The sequence below is a fragment of the Cervus elaphus genome, chromosome X (assembly GCF_910594005.1).
Source record: "Cervus elaphus chromosome X, mCerEla1.1, whole genome shotgun sequence".
NCBI classification, from domain to species: Eukaryota; Metazoa; Chordata; class Mammalia; order Artiodactyla; family Cervidae; genus Cervus; species Cervus elaphus.
The window spans coordinates 80,552,756-80,573,728 of record NC_057848.1 but is presented as its reverse complement, the minus strand read 5'-3'; the positions used below and the strand labels follow the sequence as shown (position 1 = coordinate 80,573,728).

The 20,973-nt window shown below is 36.8% G+C and overlaps 1 protein-coding gene across 1 annotated transcript in view; it reads right to left on the bottom strand.

The window, feature by feature from the left end:
• Positions 1 to 904: 904 nt before the first annotated feature.
• Positions 905 to 20,973, bottom strand: part of IL1RAPL2 (interleukin 1 receptor accessory protein like 2) — a 1,284,763-nt gene continuing 1,264,694 nt past the window's right edge. The window contains exons 9-11 of the mRNA XM_043897204.1: positions 20,691 to 20,834; positions 14,576 to 14,746; positions 905 to 1,677 (exon numbers count right to left, since the gene is read on the bottom strand). Coding sequence (XP_043753139.1) covers positions 986 to 1,677; positions 14,576 to 14,746; positions 20,691 to 20,834 — 1,007 coding nt within the window. The 3' untranslated portion in view covers positions 905 to 985. The remainder of the gene's footprint in view (positions 1,678 to 14,575; positions 14,747 to 20,690; positions 20,835 to 20,973) is intronic.

Below are 20,973 nucleotides of genomic sequence, written 5' to 3'. Positions count from 1 at the left end.
GAATCATTTAGCACTTCATCTGTGAATATTGTTGTGTCACTTCTGTTCTACTGCTGACACTTGCAGTCAATACTTAAATTCAGACTCCAATGGTGTTGCAAAAAAGGAAGATGTGAGCATCTTCATGTAAAACTTATAGCAAATCAAGAGATCATTTGGAAAAAATCCAAATCTGAATTTGTTAGCAAACAATAAAATGCCTAAATTAAAATGTGTTTTCAAATTTGTAAAACTTTGTTAATAGGGTAAAAAGCTGTAAGGTTTGTTCAACATCATCCTAAAAGAGCTAACAGCTTATCTATTCATTTGCTTAAGAAATGCACGTTGTTTACCTACCTACCAGTTTGCCTACAGAAAATGTGCTTGCCTAATAAAACTAAAAGCTGTCATCATGCACTGTTGATTTAGTATACAGAAGTTGTCCATTATGTTGAAGAAGTTCTAAACGTGTCCACCACATTTTTTTCTTAACTGATCTTCCTCTACATACAATCTTCCAATCGGGATGTCTCAACACTTCTTTCTTGATAATTCCTGATTTTCAGTTACTCTATAGAAGTTCTTGGTTCCTCTTAAACTTAGTTCAGAATTTTCAAATTCAATTAAAGTCTTTAAGTTTTCCTTCTTTCAAATACTATGTGAATACTGAAATATTCATAAATATGTGGAACATAGCTTACCTACCAAACTTGCAGTCTAAGTACTATCATAAAATCTACTCTAAAACAATAGAATTTAAAACTGTTTTCTTTTAAGGAAGAAATAAAAACTGTACATTGGAACAAGTTACTATACTACAAAAGCAGGTCCTTCTATCCCCCCACTATTCTGGAAATGTGAACAAAAATTAGATACAAAAGTGATTTCTGTGCGGTTTTCTTTGAACACTTTTTCAGCACCTCAATGTTATTAGGTGTACTTTTTGCTTGGTATAGGAGAAATTTTGTATGCACACATAGCTGTTCAGGGGACCTCAGATTTTCCACTACCAAATATCACTGGTGAAGCTAAGCTCTTTGGGTGATAAAGGTAGCAGGGAACTGTTCCTATGAACAGTATCTTTCAGGGCATTGTTAAGGGGTAGCTGTCCATTGAGTAGTGTCAGAGGCAGGTTACAATAAGTGTGGTGGTTGCCTAAGGAAGGTACTGGCAAGGTGGTGGTTGGCATCTCCTGTTTATAACTTCTGCAACAATGCCTCATTTGCATTGAATCTGAATGGTGGAAATCTGGGAGATCAGCTTGAGATGACACCAGAGAGGCCGAGGTACTGGTCATGGCAATAGAGGGTATAGGCTGGAGCTCTCCAAAAAGTCCTTGTTCTGCTGAGTCCAGAACATGGCACCGAGAAAGCATTTCTTTTTTCTTGGTGGGCATTTCATATATTAAGTGCTTCCAAAACTTTGAATTTAATTTGCTGCTCTTGGGTCCCTTCCACTTGATCAGGGACAGAAATTTGATGCTGCGTTTTAGTGATTCCACCTCCTGGCAATTCACCTTTCCTTTTAATTCTGTACATTCAATCAAAATCACTTTGATTTCTCCACTGACTAGCATGGTATGGAGTCTGCTTTCCAATTCGAAAATACTCCATCCTCGTCTGAGAATATAGTCTGGAGTTAGCACGATAATAAGTCTTCTGCTTTGCTCAACACATCTTGTGAGATCTTCAACGTAGGCTACAAATCACAGAAAGAGAGAAAGAGTAAAACAAAGACATTTCCAGTCTTTAAAGCAGTAGGTTTGCATTCTAGTATAGCAAAGACCCAGTCTTTCACTAAGGTACATCACCTTTTCTTTTCTTGTATTGCACACTCAGAAAGCTCAATGCCTAAAAAAAAAATTCTAATACATTTATTTCCCCTCACCATTACTTACAGTGTTTTAGCTAATATAAACTGACTTCTTCAGAGCTTAGGTGTATTTCAGTTATTTTTATTTACTGAATCATTTAATTCCAGACAAGCCTTTGGGCTAGTACTCTAAGTGAACAATCAGCGGGTTGATGAAGAGAGAAATGGAGCCTTTTAATGAAGGTCACTGTATTTATGGGTTTGGTTTGCTTTTCCTCCAGTTTCCAACTACTAAACAAGTAGGGGGGGGGGGTCTATGTACATAATTTATATATATTAAATTATACTTCAAAGATAATTATGAGAGAGATGGTGAAAAATCTCTTCTAAAATCATAGCTTGTTTCTCAGAATATCTTCTGTTATTTGCAACCTTAGGTTCTCCATTTTGTTCTTCAAACCTGGAGATAGGGAAGTGGTGTGTGTGTGCCCATGAGTTTAATTTGAACCAGCTGCTCTTTGTTCAGAGGAGGAGTGAGGGGTGGAGCTGGAGAATGGGGGATGGTGTGGAATGAACGGTATAAGAGGAGGAGTCTATCAACTGAGAAGTCTTTGCTCTACTTTGTGGGAAAACTCTGAAAGTAAGGTAAATAAGTTATGGTCTTTTCCTAGTAGAAAAGCACTCAACTAACTCTAGGTTTGTTTATCCCATGGAATAATCCTTTTGCAACCAGGCTTCCCAAAGCCTTATCCGCCAAAAAGGGAAACACACACATGTGTTAACAAATGGAGACTTGGACACAGGTGCTGTAACAGTGAGCTGTCTTTACTAAGCAGAGCACAAGGCCTTGTCTCATGTACAGTGCCCTCTAGCAGAAGCAGTGCTTACAGAAGCATAGCAACATTTGTCACTACAGATCTGCCCAAGGTTACAGACTGCTTTCAGGGTGTCACGTCCAGTACATAGTGTGGGGCCACCAAGCAGCTCAGTACAAGTCATTTGAAAAGAGAAACTTATTTTACAAATGCATATTTTTACAGATGATTTCTCTTTCCCAGGGTTTTATTTCTACCGTTTGGCAGCAAGAACACTTTCACAAGTGAAAAAGAGCAAACTCTCTCTACACCCTACAGATAAACAACTTTTTGAGAGGTACACAGAGAATTGCCCATTTAACAAATTGTCGTTAACTGCTGTTTTGCTTTTTACTTAATACATTTCAGTAGTTTCTCACGCACTAGTTACAGAGACTGTATCTGAGGTGATAAGGCAACTTCTAAGTGGGGAGGGAACCCCTTAAAGAATTTTATTAAAATTAACCCCTTCAGAATTTTATTTTAGAGGTTATGTTTAAAATAAACAGCATTGAAATCTGCAAAAAGTAAAAATGAAGACAAAAACATCACACAAGTAGCAATGGGGAATTTATCACTGTCATTTAGAGAACTGGTGAAACAGAATGGAAGGAAAGGTAGAAAGTTTCAATAGAGTGGAAAAATATTATCCCAGTGTATCAACAGCTCTGACTCTTCATTTTCTTCCTTTCTTTCTGCTCCCAAAAAGAAAGAAGTTATGTGGGAAGCTTCATCATTAGAAGTTGAATCTGTAAGATACAGTAAAATAAACTATCATGCATCTTTCCCATTATTCTTTTCACCTTTCCTCCAAACAAAACAAAAACCCAAGCCAGAATCATGGTATAAGTGCAGGAGTACATGAAAACACAATTTTACCAGATTATGTATGAGTTAATTATTATTTTTACAGAAGAATTCTTTACAAAATGATTTACTGAGAGGTTATCCCAAGTAGTATTCTTCCCTCATTAATTGTTGCTTTACATTTAATTCTTAAAATTTTATCTGTACAAACTTTGTCATGAGCACATTTGTCAGAGAAATGATACCTATATGAACAACACAATTTCTATGTTTTGGGATGTAGCTTAATTTACTTTTTACCTATACTTTAAAAAACAAAAGGTACAGCTATACAGATTTCTATCTACTTAAAGAAAATGACAACTCAAGCGTTCACAGTTATAAGAGAAACAGTACACACACACACTAATAAATTTGATTGGGATGTCATAGGCTTTGACTTTGGGCTTCCCAGGTGGCTCAGTGGTAAAGAACCTGCCTGCCAATGCAGGAGACGCAAGAGATGGGGGTTCAATCCCTGGGTCAGGAAGATCCCCTAGAGAAGGAAACGGCAACCTACTCTAGTATTCTTGCCTGGACAATCCCATGGACAGAGGAGCCTGGGGGGCTACGGTCCAGGGGGTCGCAAAGAGTCCCCAGAAATGACTGAGCACACTTGTACACACACACAGGCTTTGGCTTTATTATCCTTTTTCTCTATTGGGGGAGGGAACAGAATACAATTTTTGCCCCATTAATATGGTTCTCCCCCTTTACTTGTCTATTACACTTTGCCATTTGACAGTTAAGCAGAATGCAACATTTAGGGTTTGAGGGGCTTCTTAGAGATTAATTAGGCAGAATTAGCATTTGCCCTCAGAGGGAATGCCTGTCAAGATGAATCCCACTACACTCAGCTGCACAGGGTGTGAGCGTTGAAGGGAGCCTTGGAGAGAGGGAGTGGTCCCTTTCTCCAGCATACTACACTGGCTCTGCTTATCCTGGCAAAGCCTAGTGGAGAGTTGAGGCAACCATCCAGATAATTCCAGCTGAAAACCTGCTCTGGAAGAAAAAAAGGTCTGAATTATCCTGGTTTGCCCTATATATACATTAATCATATGCACTGGAGTCAGTCAGTCAGTACATCTAAATTTTCCCTGGGTAGATACAGCCCAAGTGTCCCAAGGAAAACACAAGCCACTTTCTTGGGCCCCGAATTTCGTGTTCCATTTCACTTGGTGAAAAACCAAGTGGAAGTTTTCAGATGTGAAGCCCACATTTCACTTCTTGGGATGCTGATCAGTGGCTGGGCAGCAATCTCAATATTTGAAAGCAGTTGGGGAGGTGCCTCTAAGAGCTGTCTGGCTCTAAGGAAAAGAAGGAGAAACTGGGCCCTCACTTCCATATTCTGGCTTGCTCTCTGTTTTTCTCTCTATGTTTTTTCTTTTTCTCACCCCTTTGCTCCTCTTTCTTTCTCCCTTTCATTTTTTTTTCTTTTCCTGTCCTGTCTCTCCTGTCCTTTTACCTCCCTCTTTGCTTTCTTTCTCACTTCCCCTTCTTTTTTTTTTTAATTTTTATTTATTTTTTTGTCATACATTGATATGAATCAGCCATAGATTTACACGTATTCCCCATCACTCACTTCCCCTTCTTATTCTCCCTTCCTCTTCTGCTTACCTCTCTTTGCCCTGTTTCTCCCTTCCTTCCTAAATTTTTGCTTTCTGTATCTTTGTTTTTGGAAAAAACAAACAAGGAACTAGACATCATGAAAGGAATACTAAATTAGCAAGGGACCCAACAGGTAGAGTTAACAATATTTTTTACTTGCTAATCTTTATCCAGGGAGTTGTTGCTGGCTCCTATGCAGCAAATGCACAAAAGAATTTTCCCCAACCCCTGGAGTTGCATGTCTGCATCCAATGACTGTGAATTGGAGCCTGATCCATTAGGACCATGTCCTGTTTTTGTATCGCTTGTGAGCTAAGAATGATTTTTTTAAAACATTTTACAGGGTTTAAAAAAATAAGAATATTATGCAACAGAGACCATATATGACCCACAAAGCCTAAAATATTTATTCTCTGAACCTTTACAGAGAAAGGTTGCCACCCCTAAATTAGAGACCAATCAGGATGTTTAGGTTTGGAAAAGTTCCAAATAAACTAAGCAGAAAACAGGTATCAAATTAAAGCATTGCTGGTCCACAGCTAGAGTAGTCCCTGACAGGCAGTGGTGTTTGCCATGGTAGGGCTGTGGTTTTGTGTTAGACATGTTAGAATCCTTCAGGAGCTATTTTAAAAAGTTTCTTACCATGAAGAGATAATAATTTTTTTTCTAAATTCCTAAATTCGCAGCACACAGGAATACTTACTAAATCTTGCCCTGACTTGTTCAGGCAAATTTAGCAACCAAGTAGCAGGAATCCCTTAAAAGACTATTTTTTTCCACATAAAAATATAAAACATCCCTTAAATGAAAGGACATTAAGTTATTTCTTTGCAAATTTTGAAATAACTTAACAATAACAGAGTAAACTATGGGTGGTTGTGTCTGACAGCCTTCTGCTTAAACAAGGCTATGAAACTACACTAGATATGAAACAAAGCTATTACACTTAACATATTTGTGATCTTCACAATTTTGTAAAGAAAAAAATAGGCAGTTGTATAAACCAAAATTCCAGTGTATTTAAAAAAGTAGCATTCAATCTACAAAAGTGACTTGAAAACAGGACACTTATAATCAAAGCAAAAAAGCAAACTGAAAGGAGAAATAAAAGTACGAAATAGAATCAGGAAGAATATAACGGCAGCCCCAAGAAGTTTCTTCTAATGGGGTGTGTATACTTTCCCCAAAGATCTCAGTACTCCTAAATGCCAGGCTTTAAATCTACTGTGGATATAGGCAGAAGCACAAGAAGAAATCACTCTTATGCATAAATTTCCATGTGGTCTTGCTACTACCTACTAACCATTTGATTTATCAAACTAATTAATTATGAATTATTTTTGTGTTGACACTGCTGCTTATGTCAGAATCATTATCAGGGGTAGTAGGCATATTAAAAATTAAAAGACAAATACTTAGTCTGTAGGTAAAAGCATAATTTATTACTTTGTCAGGTTCAAATAATAGAATCTTGGTAGGCTTATACTCACAGCTATGTATATCCAAAATCAGTTAAACAGACAAATCATTAGGGTGAGATAGTATGGGTCAAAATTGATAATATTCTACTAATTTTAGTGACTATTACATAACAAATAGCCATCAGCAATTATATTTATTAAACCTATAGATTCATATATCAAAACTTAAAAACAAGACGGTTTCTGACTGTGATTGAGATGGATCTACTCCTATAACTGGTGGGGAGAAACCAGCAAAAATAATACAGGTTTCACATGTATCAAAGAAAAAAATGTATTATTCAGCACTATATATTTGGAAAAAGTTATTAGACCTCTGGTATAAACAGAGGCATACAGTGAGCTACTTTATAATGTAGTCTCACTGAAAATACTACCTGCATTTAAAATAATGATGCTTAATACTAACTTATTGAAAGAGTTACACAGGTTGACAACCTCACTCTTTATCTTGGCTGATGTGAAAGCTTTCAGGTCTTGCTTCTGCCTCTGGCAGATGTAAGAATCTGTCTGTGTTGTCTGCCACAGAGATTGAGGCTACAATTTTTTTTATTTAGCCAGGTGTGTGTGAGGCGAGCAGGGGGCTTTCTAAACAGTGTGTAATATTACTCGCCCTACAAAAACCTTCCCTGCCCCCTCCTCCAAGTCCTTGACTTGATAGCTCATAGTTCACAGGGATAAAATTATTTTTGGCAGGATTTTTGTTTTCTATTGACTATTGTAAGGGTTCTAATTGATTCTGATTAATAAGCTGATCAACAGTTAACATGGATTTGTTGAGTCTTTGTGAATGCAGGAAACCATGATTTATTTAGTTTTGACTTTGGAAACTGCATTTTTGGTAATGAACCCTTTGCTTTTGCGTTTCATCAATGGATGGACAGGAAGGCATGATGGTGGGCAGAATCTACTCTGGAATGTTGTCCATATTTCTGAATTCTTTCACTTTCCTCTTTACTTCTTCACTGAGAATAGAGGTAGGTAATAGAACACATTCAGAGAATACTGAAAGAAAGAAAATGTGGAGAGTAGCAAACAAAGAGAGTCTGCAAAATGTCCTTCCCCTCCTTCTTTTCTCTTTTAACATCATGCCCTAAAATCTGTAGATTTGTCATTCTAATCAGTGCAATCTTGATAAATATGGAACAAGACAACTTGTTGCTTATATAGTATTTTCTGTGGTTCCTTTGGTACTTAAGACAATTTTATCTTGGTCTTCAACTCTTTTTTAAGGTGTCTGTTGTCTGTGCTTCCCCAAAAGTAGATGTTCTGTTTGAAATGCTACACAACAGAGGCTTCCTTTACCTCAAACTTTGAATGAGAAACCTCAGTCCATTGACCACAGTATTTTGCTGGTCATTTTGGATACAGTTTACAGTTCCCTCTCTATAGACTCTAATATGAAGGGGTTGGTGGGCATATATAATTTTATTCCATGTGAGTAAATTGTATACAATGTGTTAAATTTCCATGATTGTGCATTTCACCCCTGCCTCACACTTTTTAGGTCACAGACGTCAGATTGCCTGGAAAAGGATTTTATTACTCCCCAAGGACAATTTACTTGAATGATGTCCAATATGTCCAACTATTAGAGAAACTATTGGCAATGAATAGCTACAGATCCATGTACAAAATTTTTTTTGCATGCCTTACTTCAGAAGCGACTAGGGATCATCTGACACCAGATGTATTCTCCAGTCATTTGTCATTTCAATGTCAGCACAATCACATGGCCATTAAAGAACTGAATATTAGAATAGTGAGGAAGGTCTAGCAAATGTAAGAATGTAATCAGACATAAGAATTTCTACCTTAAATTATTGAAGGAGTCCTAGGATTCTTGACTGAGAAAAACAGAAAATTGAGCATGAAAAAAAATGGAAAGACAATTTGATATTTGAAGCCAAATTCATAAATATAATTTCAACAGACATGGCTGATCAACCACATGCATGATAATATTTTTCATTCACTATGTCTTTCTCTGGTGAAATAATGCAGGAATAACTCACACAGAGATCCCCATAGTCTTCCTATGGATAGAAGAGGAAACTGAGCTAAAAACTTTTGAAAGGCTTTTTTCTCTTTCATGTCCACTTAATCATCTATAGATTTTTCTAAAGCTTCAGCCAGAACTAGCTCAGTTTATAATTGTTTTTTAAGTATTTCACATGCACTCTTAAGGATCCTGCTCATTTTCTCTTAAAAGGCAAACAAAAACTACAGGATTTGGTTGCTTCTACTTTCAGTCTTAGAGTGCTATTTTCTCCATTTGGTCAGTTGAAAAACTTTTATATTTTTATGTTTTATAATCTCTGCAGAAACACTGAGATAAGATGGACTCAAAAGCCTAAATGGTACTCATCCAAAAATGTCCCCAATCTCAGAATCTCAACTGCACAGCTGGGTTCTGTTGGTCACATGTCAGCTTCAGAGCACATCTGTTCATTCCTAAAGGATCCACTAGGCCCCATGAACACAATGTGCTCTGTGTATAGTACTTTACACCACAAAACCCAGCAGCTGCACGGGTGAGAAAATCTCTACTTCTCAAGTTTGTGTCTCTAGGCAGTTTGAGTAGGGTGTTTTCTATCTGGCCTTCTTTTGGTTGCCTGTCACTTCTGACATTCAGATGCCTGTTGGCAGCAAAGTTGCTTTTGCTATTCTACTACAGATGTTTCTAGCCTGGGAAGAGACAGACCAAACTTTTACTGGAAAGTAGGAATTCTTGCCACATTCAGGCACCAAACCTGAGAAAACATAAGGAAGATTCTGGCTACAGGCTCAAGAATGGAAAGGTAGGTCGCTGCCAGGAAAATAATGTCCAGATCTAAAGACTTCTAGTTTTAGCATTTAGGAAAAATATTTGTGTCAGTTTTTCCCATCTGTGATGGTTCATGATGGCCAAAGGACACTTCCCGAATAGGGCATGCAAGGAGGGTACAATTACATACCTTGGAAAGTGACATCTTTACATTAGAGCTTTCTGAGAACTCATGGTCACATGTGTGGGTGGTGGGGAGGAGAGGGGGAGGGGGAGGGGGACATAAGGTAAGGGAGACACATTTATGTACTTTTGAAACTGTATGCATTGGAGAGATTTGTGTGTTGATGAGGTTGAGTTGAAATACCATGAGAGTGGTGAAAAAGAAACTGAAGATACATAAAAAATGAAGGTGTTAAACATGAATGGGTTTATTTAAAATATTTCATTAGTTTGATTCATAGAAAATTATTGTTGTAGGTCAAGAATGATATTATGAAGTCTGCTTTTACAATCCTCAAAGGCCTCACTGCTAGTTTTTAGAGGAAGGAGCAGTCTTGGGTCAACATGTTTTAAATGAGATGTGAGGGACAAACACAGCTTATAATATTGTAACTAGTGCCCCCCCACAGGAATGTGTCTATATTTATATAGCATAACCTGTTAAATCTGTACCAATGGCTGCGACTACAGACCATAGAAGCTTCTTTAATAACACATATACACTAAGTCCAAAATGTTCTACTCTGTCATTCATGTGTAAATCAAGTATATTATTCATATACTTCATTGACTTCCTGAATGCGTGCTAAAAATGCCAAGGAAAAACTCGTTAATCGTGACACAGTGACTGCTCAGCCAGCTCTGAAATGTTGATGGAAAGGAAAAATTGTCAAAGGGCCTTTTTAAGAACTTCTGCAGGTTACACTCACAAATCGGAATTCAGAGAACATGAATTTTCTTATTCAGGAAGGAAGGATTAAAATCAAACACCCTCCAGTGGTTGCATCTGAAAACTGCATAGTTGTCTTTTACTTGTAAAAGCAGCTTTCCTGTGTACCATTGAGTACCCAGGATCCAACTCCCTGCTTAGTTTAATTGTTGTATCATCTCAAAAAATTAAAATGATCTTATATGGACTATAAAATCCCTCTTCATCCTAACAACATCATCTTGGGTATTTTTATATTAAGTTCTTTAAATGCTAGGATAAATAAGGCATCAACCTCCTATTATCCCTTATGCTGTGTATTACAGTCCTCAATTAAAATCTTGTACTTTCATGCTAGGAAATACGACTTGTATAAGCCTCACATCCCATGGTCAAGGAGGACATTCAGGCCTGTCTATGATACACCAAAACAACTAATCAATTTCGCCAATCAACCGGCTGACTCTGTGAGGTATAAAATATTCTACCACCTGTTTGGCTAAATTGATACAGCATGTTGATTCAATTGACCTGTCAAGTCATCAAAATAAACAAAGAATGAAGAAAACACAATTTGCAGATGCATCTCTCTTGCTCTCATGATCTCACTCTGGGTCTCATGGGTCTCATGCTGACCCATGCACACTAGGTACTGCTTTATATAATAAGCAAGTGTTCTCTATTGAGTCTCAGGTAAAGAGGCTCACCTTTGTTCCAAGTTGTCCCTATTTCTTTTCCTGATGTGCACAATGTTGAAGTATTGCTTTCTGGGTCAGAAGAAAGATAATCAAAGTTGACATGTTCAGACATGAAGGGTGACATTTTTAAGTCACTTAGTGGGGTTGATAAAGACTGTCTATTGTGTTGCCAACAAATTTGTAATACAATAAAGCAGAAATTGAATCCACACTGAATCCTACTGAAGGTGACTTGACATAGAATATAAATTCCACTTTGGTAATGCTATTATCTGAATACAACTTAGGACACCATCTAAAAATTGATGTTGCAGAATTTTGATAGTTAATGAGATGCTCTTGGCAAAAAATGCAAAAAATACATAGTAATCTAATGAATTAAACAAAAAATACTAAAGGGATATTTTTGATGTTTCACTAATGATCAGCCTCAACCTCTTGTAGATGTTCTTTCTAAAATCTGAGAAAAATACACATTAGGACTGAGACTATTCCTATGAATTACATTTTCTTTCAGCAGAAAGCTTCTTTTTAGCTTTCTTATTCACTTGTTTAAAAGGCCTTTCAGATACTGTCATGCAAATATTAAAACTTTTATTTCATTTCCTCTTGTCTTAAACTAACACTATTAAAACAAAATCAGCAAGCATCTATTTAGCATCTACTGAGCTCAGGCATTTTGTTAGATTATAACAGGGGTATGTAGATGAATGAGAGACAGTCCCTGCCCTCATGGAGCTTACAATCTCACTGAGAAGATAAGACATACATATAGGTATAAAGCTATATACAAAAATAATACAAAATATCACAGGAATACAAAATTTATAGTCAAGCAAGTGATTATACCCTATGTACTCTAGAGTTAGAGAAATCATTATGGAGTTTTCACAGAGGCAGTGATATGGAGAGGATAAATAGGATTTATAAAGGTATAGAAGACTAACATGAACAAAAGCATTGCAAGGACATACAATGTACATGAAAGGCATAGTTTAGCTAGAGTATGGGAATGGGTAAGGGAAATTGGTAAGGGAAATGAGTAAGGAATGGGTAAGGGAAATGGTAGGAGAAAAATTTAGGAGATAAATCTGGGCTGGCACTAGACTGTAGAAGTGTTTAGCTAAGGGTTAGTAGATTGGTGAAGTATTATTGAATAGGGGAGAGACATGATGAAGGAGGTATACATATTAGTGGGACTAGATGGATGAGAGGAAAAATAGGGAAGGCAAAGAGTAATAGGCATGGAGGAATGAGTTGATTAGGGCCTATACTAGAATGGTGGAAGTGATCATGGAAAAGATACAAATGGACACTGGATTTGGGAGAGAGATACCAAAGAATCAAAAATGACTCTGAGGTATCAGCATGTTCCCTGGGGCTCAATCAATGTAGAACTGGCATTTCAAGTCATAAAAATGAAGGAAATTACAGAAAGAAAAGAGGTGAGGACCAAGGTAAGAAATCTGAGGAAGTCTTACATTTGTTGAAAGTAGTGTACCAGTAAATATTGTCTGGTTTCTTCCTATGAATGTGTAAGTGTGCATACTCACGTGAAAACCCAGACATATACAGAAGTATATGCACGCTGAGAAAAAGTGATGAACAACCAAAACTCAGTTGTTTCAATTTGTTTCATGCCAGCTAGTGACCATGGTGGATTTCTGATCATTTGAATTAACATTATTGAGGAATAAATAATGAAGAGTGAGAACCAAACAGATCTAGGTTCTAATTCCATCTCTACCGTTTGCCAGCTGACTGATACTGGACTTCTTTCAGGTCTTATTTCCTCATCTGTAAGATGAAGATAATAGTGCCTGTTCTTAAGGATGGAATGAAACAATGTATCTGAAAATATTCTATATACAGTCAAGTACTGAAAATATAAGCTTTTTAATTTTGTTATCCCTTGTATATAAATTACTATGTTCTGATTTGTGGTTACAGTTTAATTTCCTCTTCCCAGGGATGTTCATATATACATGCAAACTAATTCTAGCACTTTTAGTTTCCTGCAATGACATTTTAAGCTCTTTGAGGGTAGGGGCCATATCTTTTCTGTATTTATCTTATACTACCATGTACAATACTCTGAACAGTAAAAGGAAAAAAGCATATTTTTTACTTGAACCTGAATTTATTCTGGAAACTCAAATATAACTTTCAATATGTAGCATAATTGAAAAGTGGCACTCAAGCCCTCCCCATAGTCTGCTGCTGCTGCTGCTAAGTCGCTTCAGTCCTGTCCGACTCTGTGCGACCCCATAGACGGCAGCCCACCAGGCTCTGCCATCCCTGGGATTCTCCAGGCAAGAACACTGGAGTGGGTTGCCATTCCCTTCTCCAGTGCATGAAAGTGAAAAGTGTAAGTGAAGTCGCTCAGTCGTGTCTGACTCTTAGCGACCCCATGGGCTGCAGCCTACCAGGCTCCTCCATCCATGGGATTTTCTAGGCAAGAGTACTGGAGTGCCCCATAGTCTAGAACTCCTCAAAAGGAATTTAAATACACAGTGAGGTGCCATGCCCCATGGTCTAATATACATTTTAAAGTTTTATTTATTTATTTTTTAATTGGAGAATAATTACTTTATAATATTGTGTTGGTTTCTTCCATACATCAACATGAATCAGCCATAGGTATCTGTATGCCCTCTCCCCCTTGACCTCCCTCCCACCTCCCACCCTATCCCACCCCTCTTGGTTGTCTCCCTGTATCATACAGCAAATTTTCACTGGCTATCTGATTTTACATGTTGTAATATATATATTTCAATGTTACTCTCTAAATTTGTCCCACTTCTCCTTCCCACTCTGTGTCCACAAGTCTGTCCTCTATGTCTGTGTCTCCATTGCTGCCAAGCAGATAGGTTCATCAGTACCATCTTTCTAGATTCCATGTATATGAGTTAATATATGATATTTGTTTTTCTCTTTCTGACTTACTTCACTCTGTATAATATCTACCATATTAGAACTGAGTCAAATACATTCATTTTAATGGCTAAGTAATATTCCATTGTGTACATGTACCACAGTTTCTTTTTCCATTCATCTGTTGATGGACATCTAGGTTGCTTCCATGTGCTAGCTATTGTAAATAGTGCCTGCAGTGAACATTCGGGTACATGTGTCTTTCAGTTATGTTTTTTTTTTTTAAGTGGATTTTTCTCTAAATCTGGAAATGAATATCAAGTCTTAAATTCAGAGTTATTAGTGACAATGATTGTAGGTATAAGTAGAAACACAATGACAGAAGGTCAGTTTTGGAACTGAAATGCGTTGAAAATCTGAAATGCAAAAAAAGATCTGACTTATACAATTTTTAAAGGATCTTCATTTTTCTAAGAGCACTAAGGCAATATAGTAAAATGTACAATTAAATCACAATTTTAAAACCATACCTAAAATATAGGTGAGAGTGCCTTTAAAAAAATTTGAATGCTAAAAAGTCATAACACAGGTGTTGGGGAAAATTTTGAATTTAATAAAATCTCCTGTAAGAAAAAAACTAAATACTTGCCTCTGACATTTGAAGTCTCCATATAACTTCTTAAGTGAAACCAAACTTTTAAAATACAAAACTCAAAAGTACTTACTTCCACTTGGGATTAGGTCCCTTTCTGGGATGAATAGTTTATATCCATAGTGTTTTTCCAGCACATCTGGCAGAATTTCAAGAGCAAATTGCTCTTCTTCAGGGTTGTCACAGTCTAAAGTATCTTGGTCCACTTTTGTGTAAGAGAGATACGCATCATATTCCTTGTTGTCTTAGATACAAAGAAAAACAAAAGGGTTGTATGTATGATTAGCAGGTTCTCTTTCAGGACTAAATATCTGTAATAATTAACAGGCTAGAATAAGCAGTATAATTAATAACCATCATTAACAATTAGAAAAAATAAGTCACATGCCATGCCGTAAGAAACCTAGTACATTTCAACACAATCCAGTTATAGTCATGGGATATGAACTGAAATTGCTATGCAATGGGCAACATATAGTTTTGACAGAATAAAAGAGAATTATTTGTAACTTTTGGTGTGAATGATTAGCTCAGTGTGTTTGAATGAAGGACTACGTAGACCAAAGTCATGAATCTTAACTCTTTCTGTGCTGGTTGGCTTGGCTCTGTTATTTGGTCACAGACTATACCTTGTTTGCACAAATATGTGTAAGAGATCCAAAAGAGGCTGGGCTCTGGAGTGTGGAAGATTGAAATAATCTAGCTTCACTCCTGGAGACTCTACTTGAAACAAATGCCATACTTCCAGTTGGTTACTGTCGTCATCCTCATATACAAAATGCAGTTCATTACCAAATATTAGAGACAGCAGCTGGGTTTTATACAAGTGCATTGCCTGTTATTCTTGTTCAATCCACGGTCAACTAATTTGACACAAACTTCCAAAAGAAGCCTTTGTTTAAAAATATACATCCTTCCAATATCGCCAAATTAGGTTTTCCCTTCACCCATTTAGTCAGAGTTAACTGTGCTTTAAGAATGTAATTTTTTCCTCTGTTGCTGTATTGGCTCAGAGCCAGTCTCCCCAAAGAGAAAATGTGCATGTGTATGTATGTGTATACACACACAGAATTTTTCCCTGATTTTATTAATGATTACAGCCACTCAAAGTATTAGTCCCCACTGGTTTTAGAAGGGACACACTGGAAAAGTTATAGTGGTTTTTAAAATTCCCTTATTTATAGAAAAATTTTTAATGTGGTGAGTCTAGATTCATATGGAACTATTTGTATTTATTAAAACTAGTTACTTGCAAATAATTTTAAAAGACCGGAAAACATTTCAGATTTTGTTTCTAAAGCACAGAAATATTTTCCATTAAAACAGACCTGATTAGATTATAGTTAAAACCTGACCAAAATATACTTTACAGAACGAAGCAGCCACTCATTTTCCTTATACCATTAATAATTTGGTTCTAACTGCTGAAAGAGGTATACATGATAGGCACATAAGGAGATATAAATATCCTATGGGTTCCAAGGTGGTTCAGTGGTAAAGAATTTGCCTGCCAGTGTAGGAGACTTGGGTTCAATCCCTGGGTTGAGAAGATTCCCCTGGAGAGGGAAATGGCAACCCACTCCAGTATTCTTGCCTGGAGAATCCTATGGACAGAGGAGCCTTGTGGGCTATGGTCCATGGGGTTGCAAATTGTTGGACATGATTTAGAGACCAAACAAGAACAACAAATACACTATGGTAAGAAGCACACAGGACCCCTTTGACTACTCTAGTGATAACTGAGTCAGGATTATATTGTTCTAATTCTAGTAAAGTTCCAGGCTTCACTACCCCCACATGAAAGGAACCCTGGTTATTTATGTTAAGATGGTGCTTGAAGCCAGGAGGCTTCCCTTTAGCCTGTCCTCTAGCTAGATAAGACTTGTGTGAGCCTTGGTTGAGTTACTTGATTGCTTAGGAACACACACACATGGAGGACTGCCCCAATAGTTGAGATCACTTGGCTTACAAATGAGGCACATTCCACTGTTATGCATAAAACACCACTTGGAAGTGAGAATGTTCACAAGCAATGCTAATGTAAGAACCTCCTGGTAATCCTAGCACCTCTGCCCCTGTTCCAATCAGGCTCAGGATGCACCTGCAGGCCCTTGACTTTCTCCAGCTATAATTACTCACCTGGGACTGAGAGTTGCTGATGATACACAGCTGGAAGAATAAAATAGGCCAAAGGACAAACAGATCCATTTCTATGAGCAGAATGTATTTCATCTTTCTTGATAGATGGTGTTGCTGCCTCAAACTCCATAATGTCAGACTGGACTCTAGTTTCCTCTGACTTTGATAACTCTTAACTTATAAACCTCTCGAAATTCAACTACTTATTAATTCATTCAACAATGTTTTTTGTTGGGCATCTACTATGAGCTAGCCATCCACTATGACTACCTGACTCTTTTACCCATCTGGCCAGAACTTCTAGACTCTTGCCCCATTGCTTGTCCAGACTATGACAATTTGCCCTCCAACTATGCCTAATCTCCATATTCCTGCTCCTGTCCCTATTTGCTTCACCTATACACTAATATAGGTGGTGTTTTTGTTGTTGTTTAGTTGCTAAGCCATGTCCAATTCTTTTGAGACCCTGTGGACTGTAGCCCACCAGGCTCCTCTGTCCGTGAGGTTTCCCAGGCAAGAATACTGGAGTGGATTGCCACTTCCTTCTCCGGGGGATCAAGACTTTTTTTTTTCCAGAAAAATATTGCTATATCTCAAGTCAAGTTATGACAAAGAACATGGATGTCTTTGTGTTAACCTTCAACATGTCTGGATAACAAATTGTATATAACATTCTAGAAATACATCATTCTTTGGAAAATGGTTGCTCCTGGTTTCAGTTATGTCCCTTTAAGGTGAACTAAAGGTGAAGAGCTTATGGTAACTGGCAAGAGCAGGAAGAGAGCTCTCAAAGCCACTATGTCAGATGTCCCAGAAGGCCTAGGATGCCAGCTAGTGAGCAAGCAGTGACACAGATGCCACAGTTTAAAAAATGCACTTCAGCTCTATGTAGACAGCCAAGAAAACCTCATGAATAGCCACAGCTGTTGCTCACAAAGAGGAGCAAGACAGATAAAGCAATATCAATGATACGATACGATGCGAATAAAGGTTAACAGCAAATCCTAAAAATTGTTTTAAAACCGAATGGCCATTCAGCAACACCACTTTGTTATGTGAGGCTAATGAGCCTTCCTCTTTATTAAATCATGCTGACTATGCTCATCTGAGAAGCCAGAAAACAGCACAATGCATTATAAAGGAGAGGGCTGGCAGAGTCATCACCATAGGTATGCTATTCCCAAAGAAGAGAGAAGTTATGATGAAGGGAACCAAACTGTCTGTGGAAGAATTTTTCTGTTGTCATACTGTCCTTCCCATTTTAATCCTGTTCACCATCAGGAAGTGGTTCCTGTTTACAATGCAGTTCTGCTGCAGCTGCTAAGTCACTCAGTCGTGTCCGACTCTGTGCGACCCCACAGACAGCAGCCCACTAGGCTCCCCCATCCCTGGGATTCTCCAGGCAAGAACACTGGAGTGGGTTGCCATTTCCTCCTCCAATGCATGAAAGTGAAAAGTGAAAATGAAGTTGCTCAGTTGTGTCCAACTCTTCTCGACCCCATGGACTGCAGTCTACCAGGCTCCTCCGTCTATGGGATTTTCCAGGCAAGAGTACTGGAGTGGGTTGCCAGTTCTTCTGGGCCTCTGCTAAACATAGTACTAAATCCTTTAGTTTCTAAAGTGCAAAGACTGTGTAACTTTGTGGATTATTATGTCCCCAATGCTTACTATACTACCAGTGTGTGTATGTATAGGATTAATTCAGATGAAGAATATATTTAATATGTAAGTAAATACATCATTCATGGTGCTTGGTACATAGTAGACACTTAGTAAGTATTTAATGATTGCATAATTCAAAGGTCAAATAAATTAAGCAAGCATTGATGAATTGAAATGAAATTAATTATATCAAATATGTTTAAGAAGTCAAAGTAGATTTTATTTTATAAAAAATACGGCATTTTATAACGACTTTCAGGAAATGCTACTATGGATATGAATCAAAGAGAAAACATGAACAAAAGGTACATGGGTACAACTATGGTGTGTCTTTGAGATGTCAAAATATTTAAATAAAGAAATGAAAAATTCAATAGGCTATCTAGCTGACATTTGGCATCACGAAACTGGATATATCTAAAAGGCTTTTAATATTCATTTATTCATCCTCACTATATATCTGCTGACTTTTTAGTATTCCATTCAACTAGTACAGAGATTGTGTGTTTAAGGTACAAGTTCCATGTAGGAATATAAACTATTTTAATTTTCCTTCCTGCTGAAAACCCTTGAAGTCCCCCACCATTGCATTTTTTTCCCTAAAATAATTGGTTTGGAATCAATACACTCAATTCTCTAGCCAAAATGCTCTAGATTACTTGTCATCTTTGGTCACTTGGGCAATATTGAAGATATGGATGCAAAATGTCCTATGATATTAGCATGAATTTAATCTTACAAATATGTACTACAACTGATCAGTTAGTCTGGATTATCAGATATGGATGATGAAAATAATTATTTCAGATGAACTTAGTAAATTATATCACCTCACTTACAGAAAGTTTTAACAAATTGCTTGTAATCATGACCTAAAGCAAGTGAATCACAGTAGACTCCCTTTCATGTACTTTCATATAGACAATGCATCTTTAACACTCTTAATTGCTATTCCCATTTAGCCATTCATTGGCACTTGGAAAACAGTGAAATTTTCCCCAATAGCATATTCCATCTCATTATTTTATGTGTAGAGGTTAAGGAGTCAGATTTTCCAGTGTTAATTATTGTATACAGAAACTGAAGGTAACTGACTACATTTTCATACATATTGTTGGAGCCTATAATCATGGTCAGAACAGGCTTTAATTTCTCATTTTAAAGATATATCTGAAAAAGGGCCTGTGATACTTTTAAATAGGCTGCTACAATCATTAGGTGAAAACACTGCTTTGATAATAAGCATGCACATGTATTCATCAAACAGCATTTCTCTAATTTACTGCAAAAATATAGAAGTCAATTAGAACATACTCATATCATTGTTCACATAATAGTAACAATAAGACCAATATCAAAGGTTCCTCAAAAATTTTGATGTTACCGTCACCACTCTGTCCTTCTCCTATCACTATAAAAATAAAACAAAATCATAAACTCTTCTCCTTTGAGGATCTCAAAACAAAACAAAAGCTCTAACTTTCATTATTCTAGTACAATGAAAACTAAGATTTAAGTTTGGCTTTTTAAAGTAATGACTTACAATTGGACTTCTTTTTCTTTTTTTATCTTGGCTTAGCTTGGGCATTCCATACACACATTTCCAAGGCTTATAATAGTTTGCTGGTGAAGACTGTATGCATAAGGAGTGATATGTCATGATTTCTTATTAGTTTTGATTGGGAAGTATGGTAGTTTGTTCTCTTGAAAAATTAACTCATTTTTGAATGTTCAAAGAAACAGGCTCAGTACGTTTTGCTAATATCTCATTTATAAGATTTCCACAAGCCATGAATGGCAAACATAAGAAAATTATAAGCTACAATCAGAATTTTTTTCCTTTGAAGTCACCTTTGAGAATTGTTACAAAATCACACAAAATATGTGGGTCCAGATGTACTATTAGCTTTAAATCGAGTATCTCTATGGCTATTAATATGTTTCTTGAATAATTTGGGTTTTCTTTGATGCCAGGAAGAGCTAAATATGATCTGTACCTAAATTTGAATTTTCTAGAGAAAAAAATAAATTTGGTTCTTAATTTGTTTCTTATTAAGGGTTTTGACAGCACTGGTTGATCTCCTGACTAACCAATATCTCCTTGTTAAACTATTTTTTGAAATAATTTCAAGAAATAAAACCATTTTAAAGAACACCCATATATACTTTACCCAGGTTCATCTATTGCTAGTATTTTATTACCTTTGCTCTCTTTCTGGATAGATTAAAAGCATTTTTTTTCTGAATTATTTGAGGGTAAATTGCACTAGTCATACCCTTTTAACTTTAAATTTTTCATCTTGTATCTCCTTGGAATAGGGATATTCTCTTACATAATCACAAATTCATGCTTTTTAATTGAGCTTGAACAACAAAAGATAGCTTACCATCTGCAATTTCATCACCTCCAAAATGCTGTCGGTAGAAGAGCATTAATTCAATATTGTAGCATTTGTAGATGACCACAAGCAGTACAAGGAGGAGGAAGATTGCTCCCAGGCCTCCTGCAAGCTCAATTTTGTAGATTAAATCTGGAACAAATAAAATAAACAGAAAAAGGTAATTAAATCATCAATACTGAGGAACTTCTGATATTTCTAGTGCCTAAAATGTACAGCCCATTGTATTTTTCTTTACAAAAGATTCTTGATAAGTGCAGTAAGTAGATGT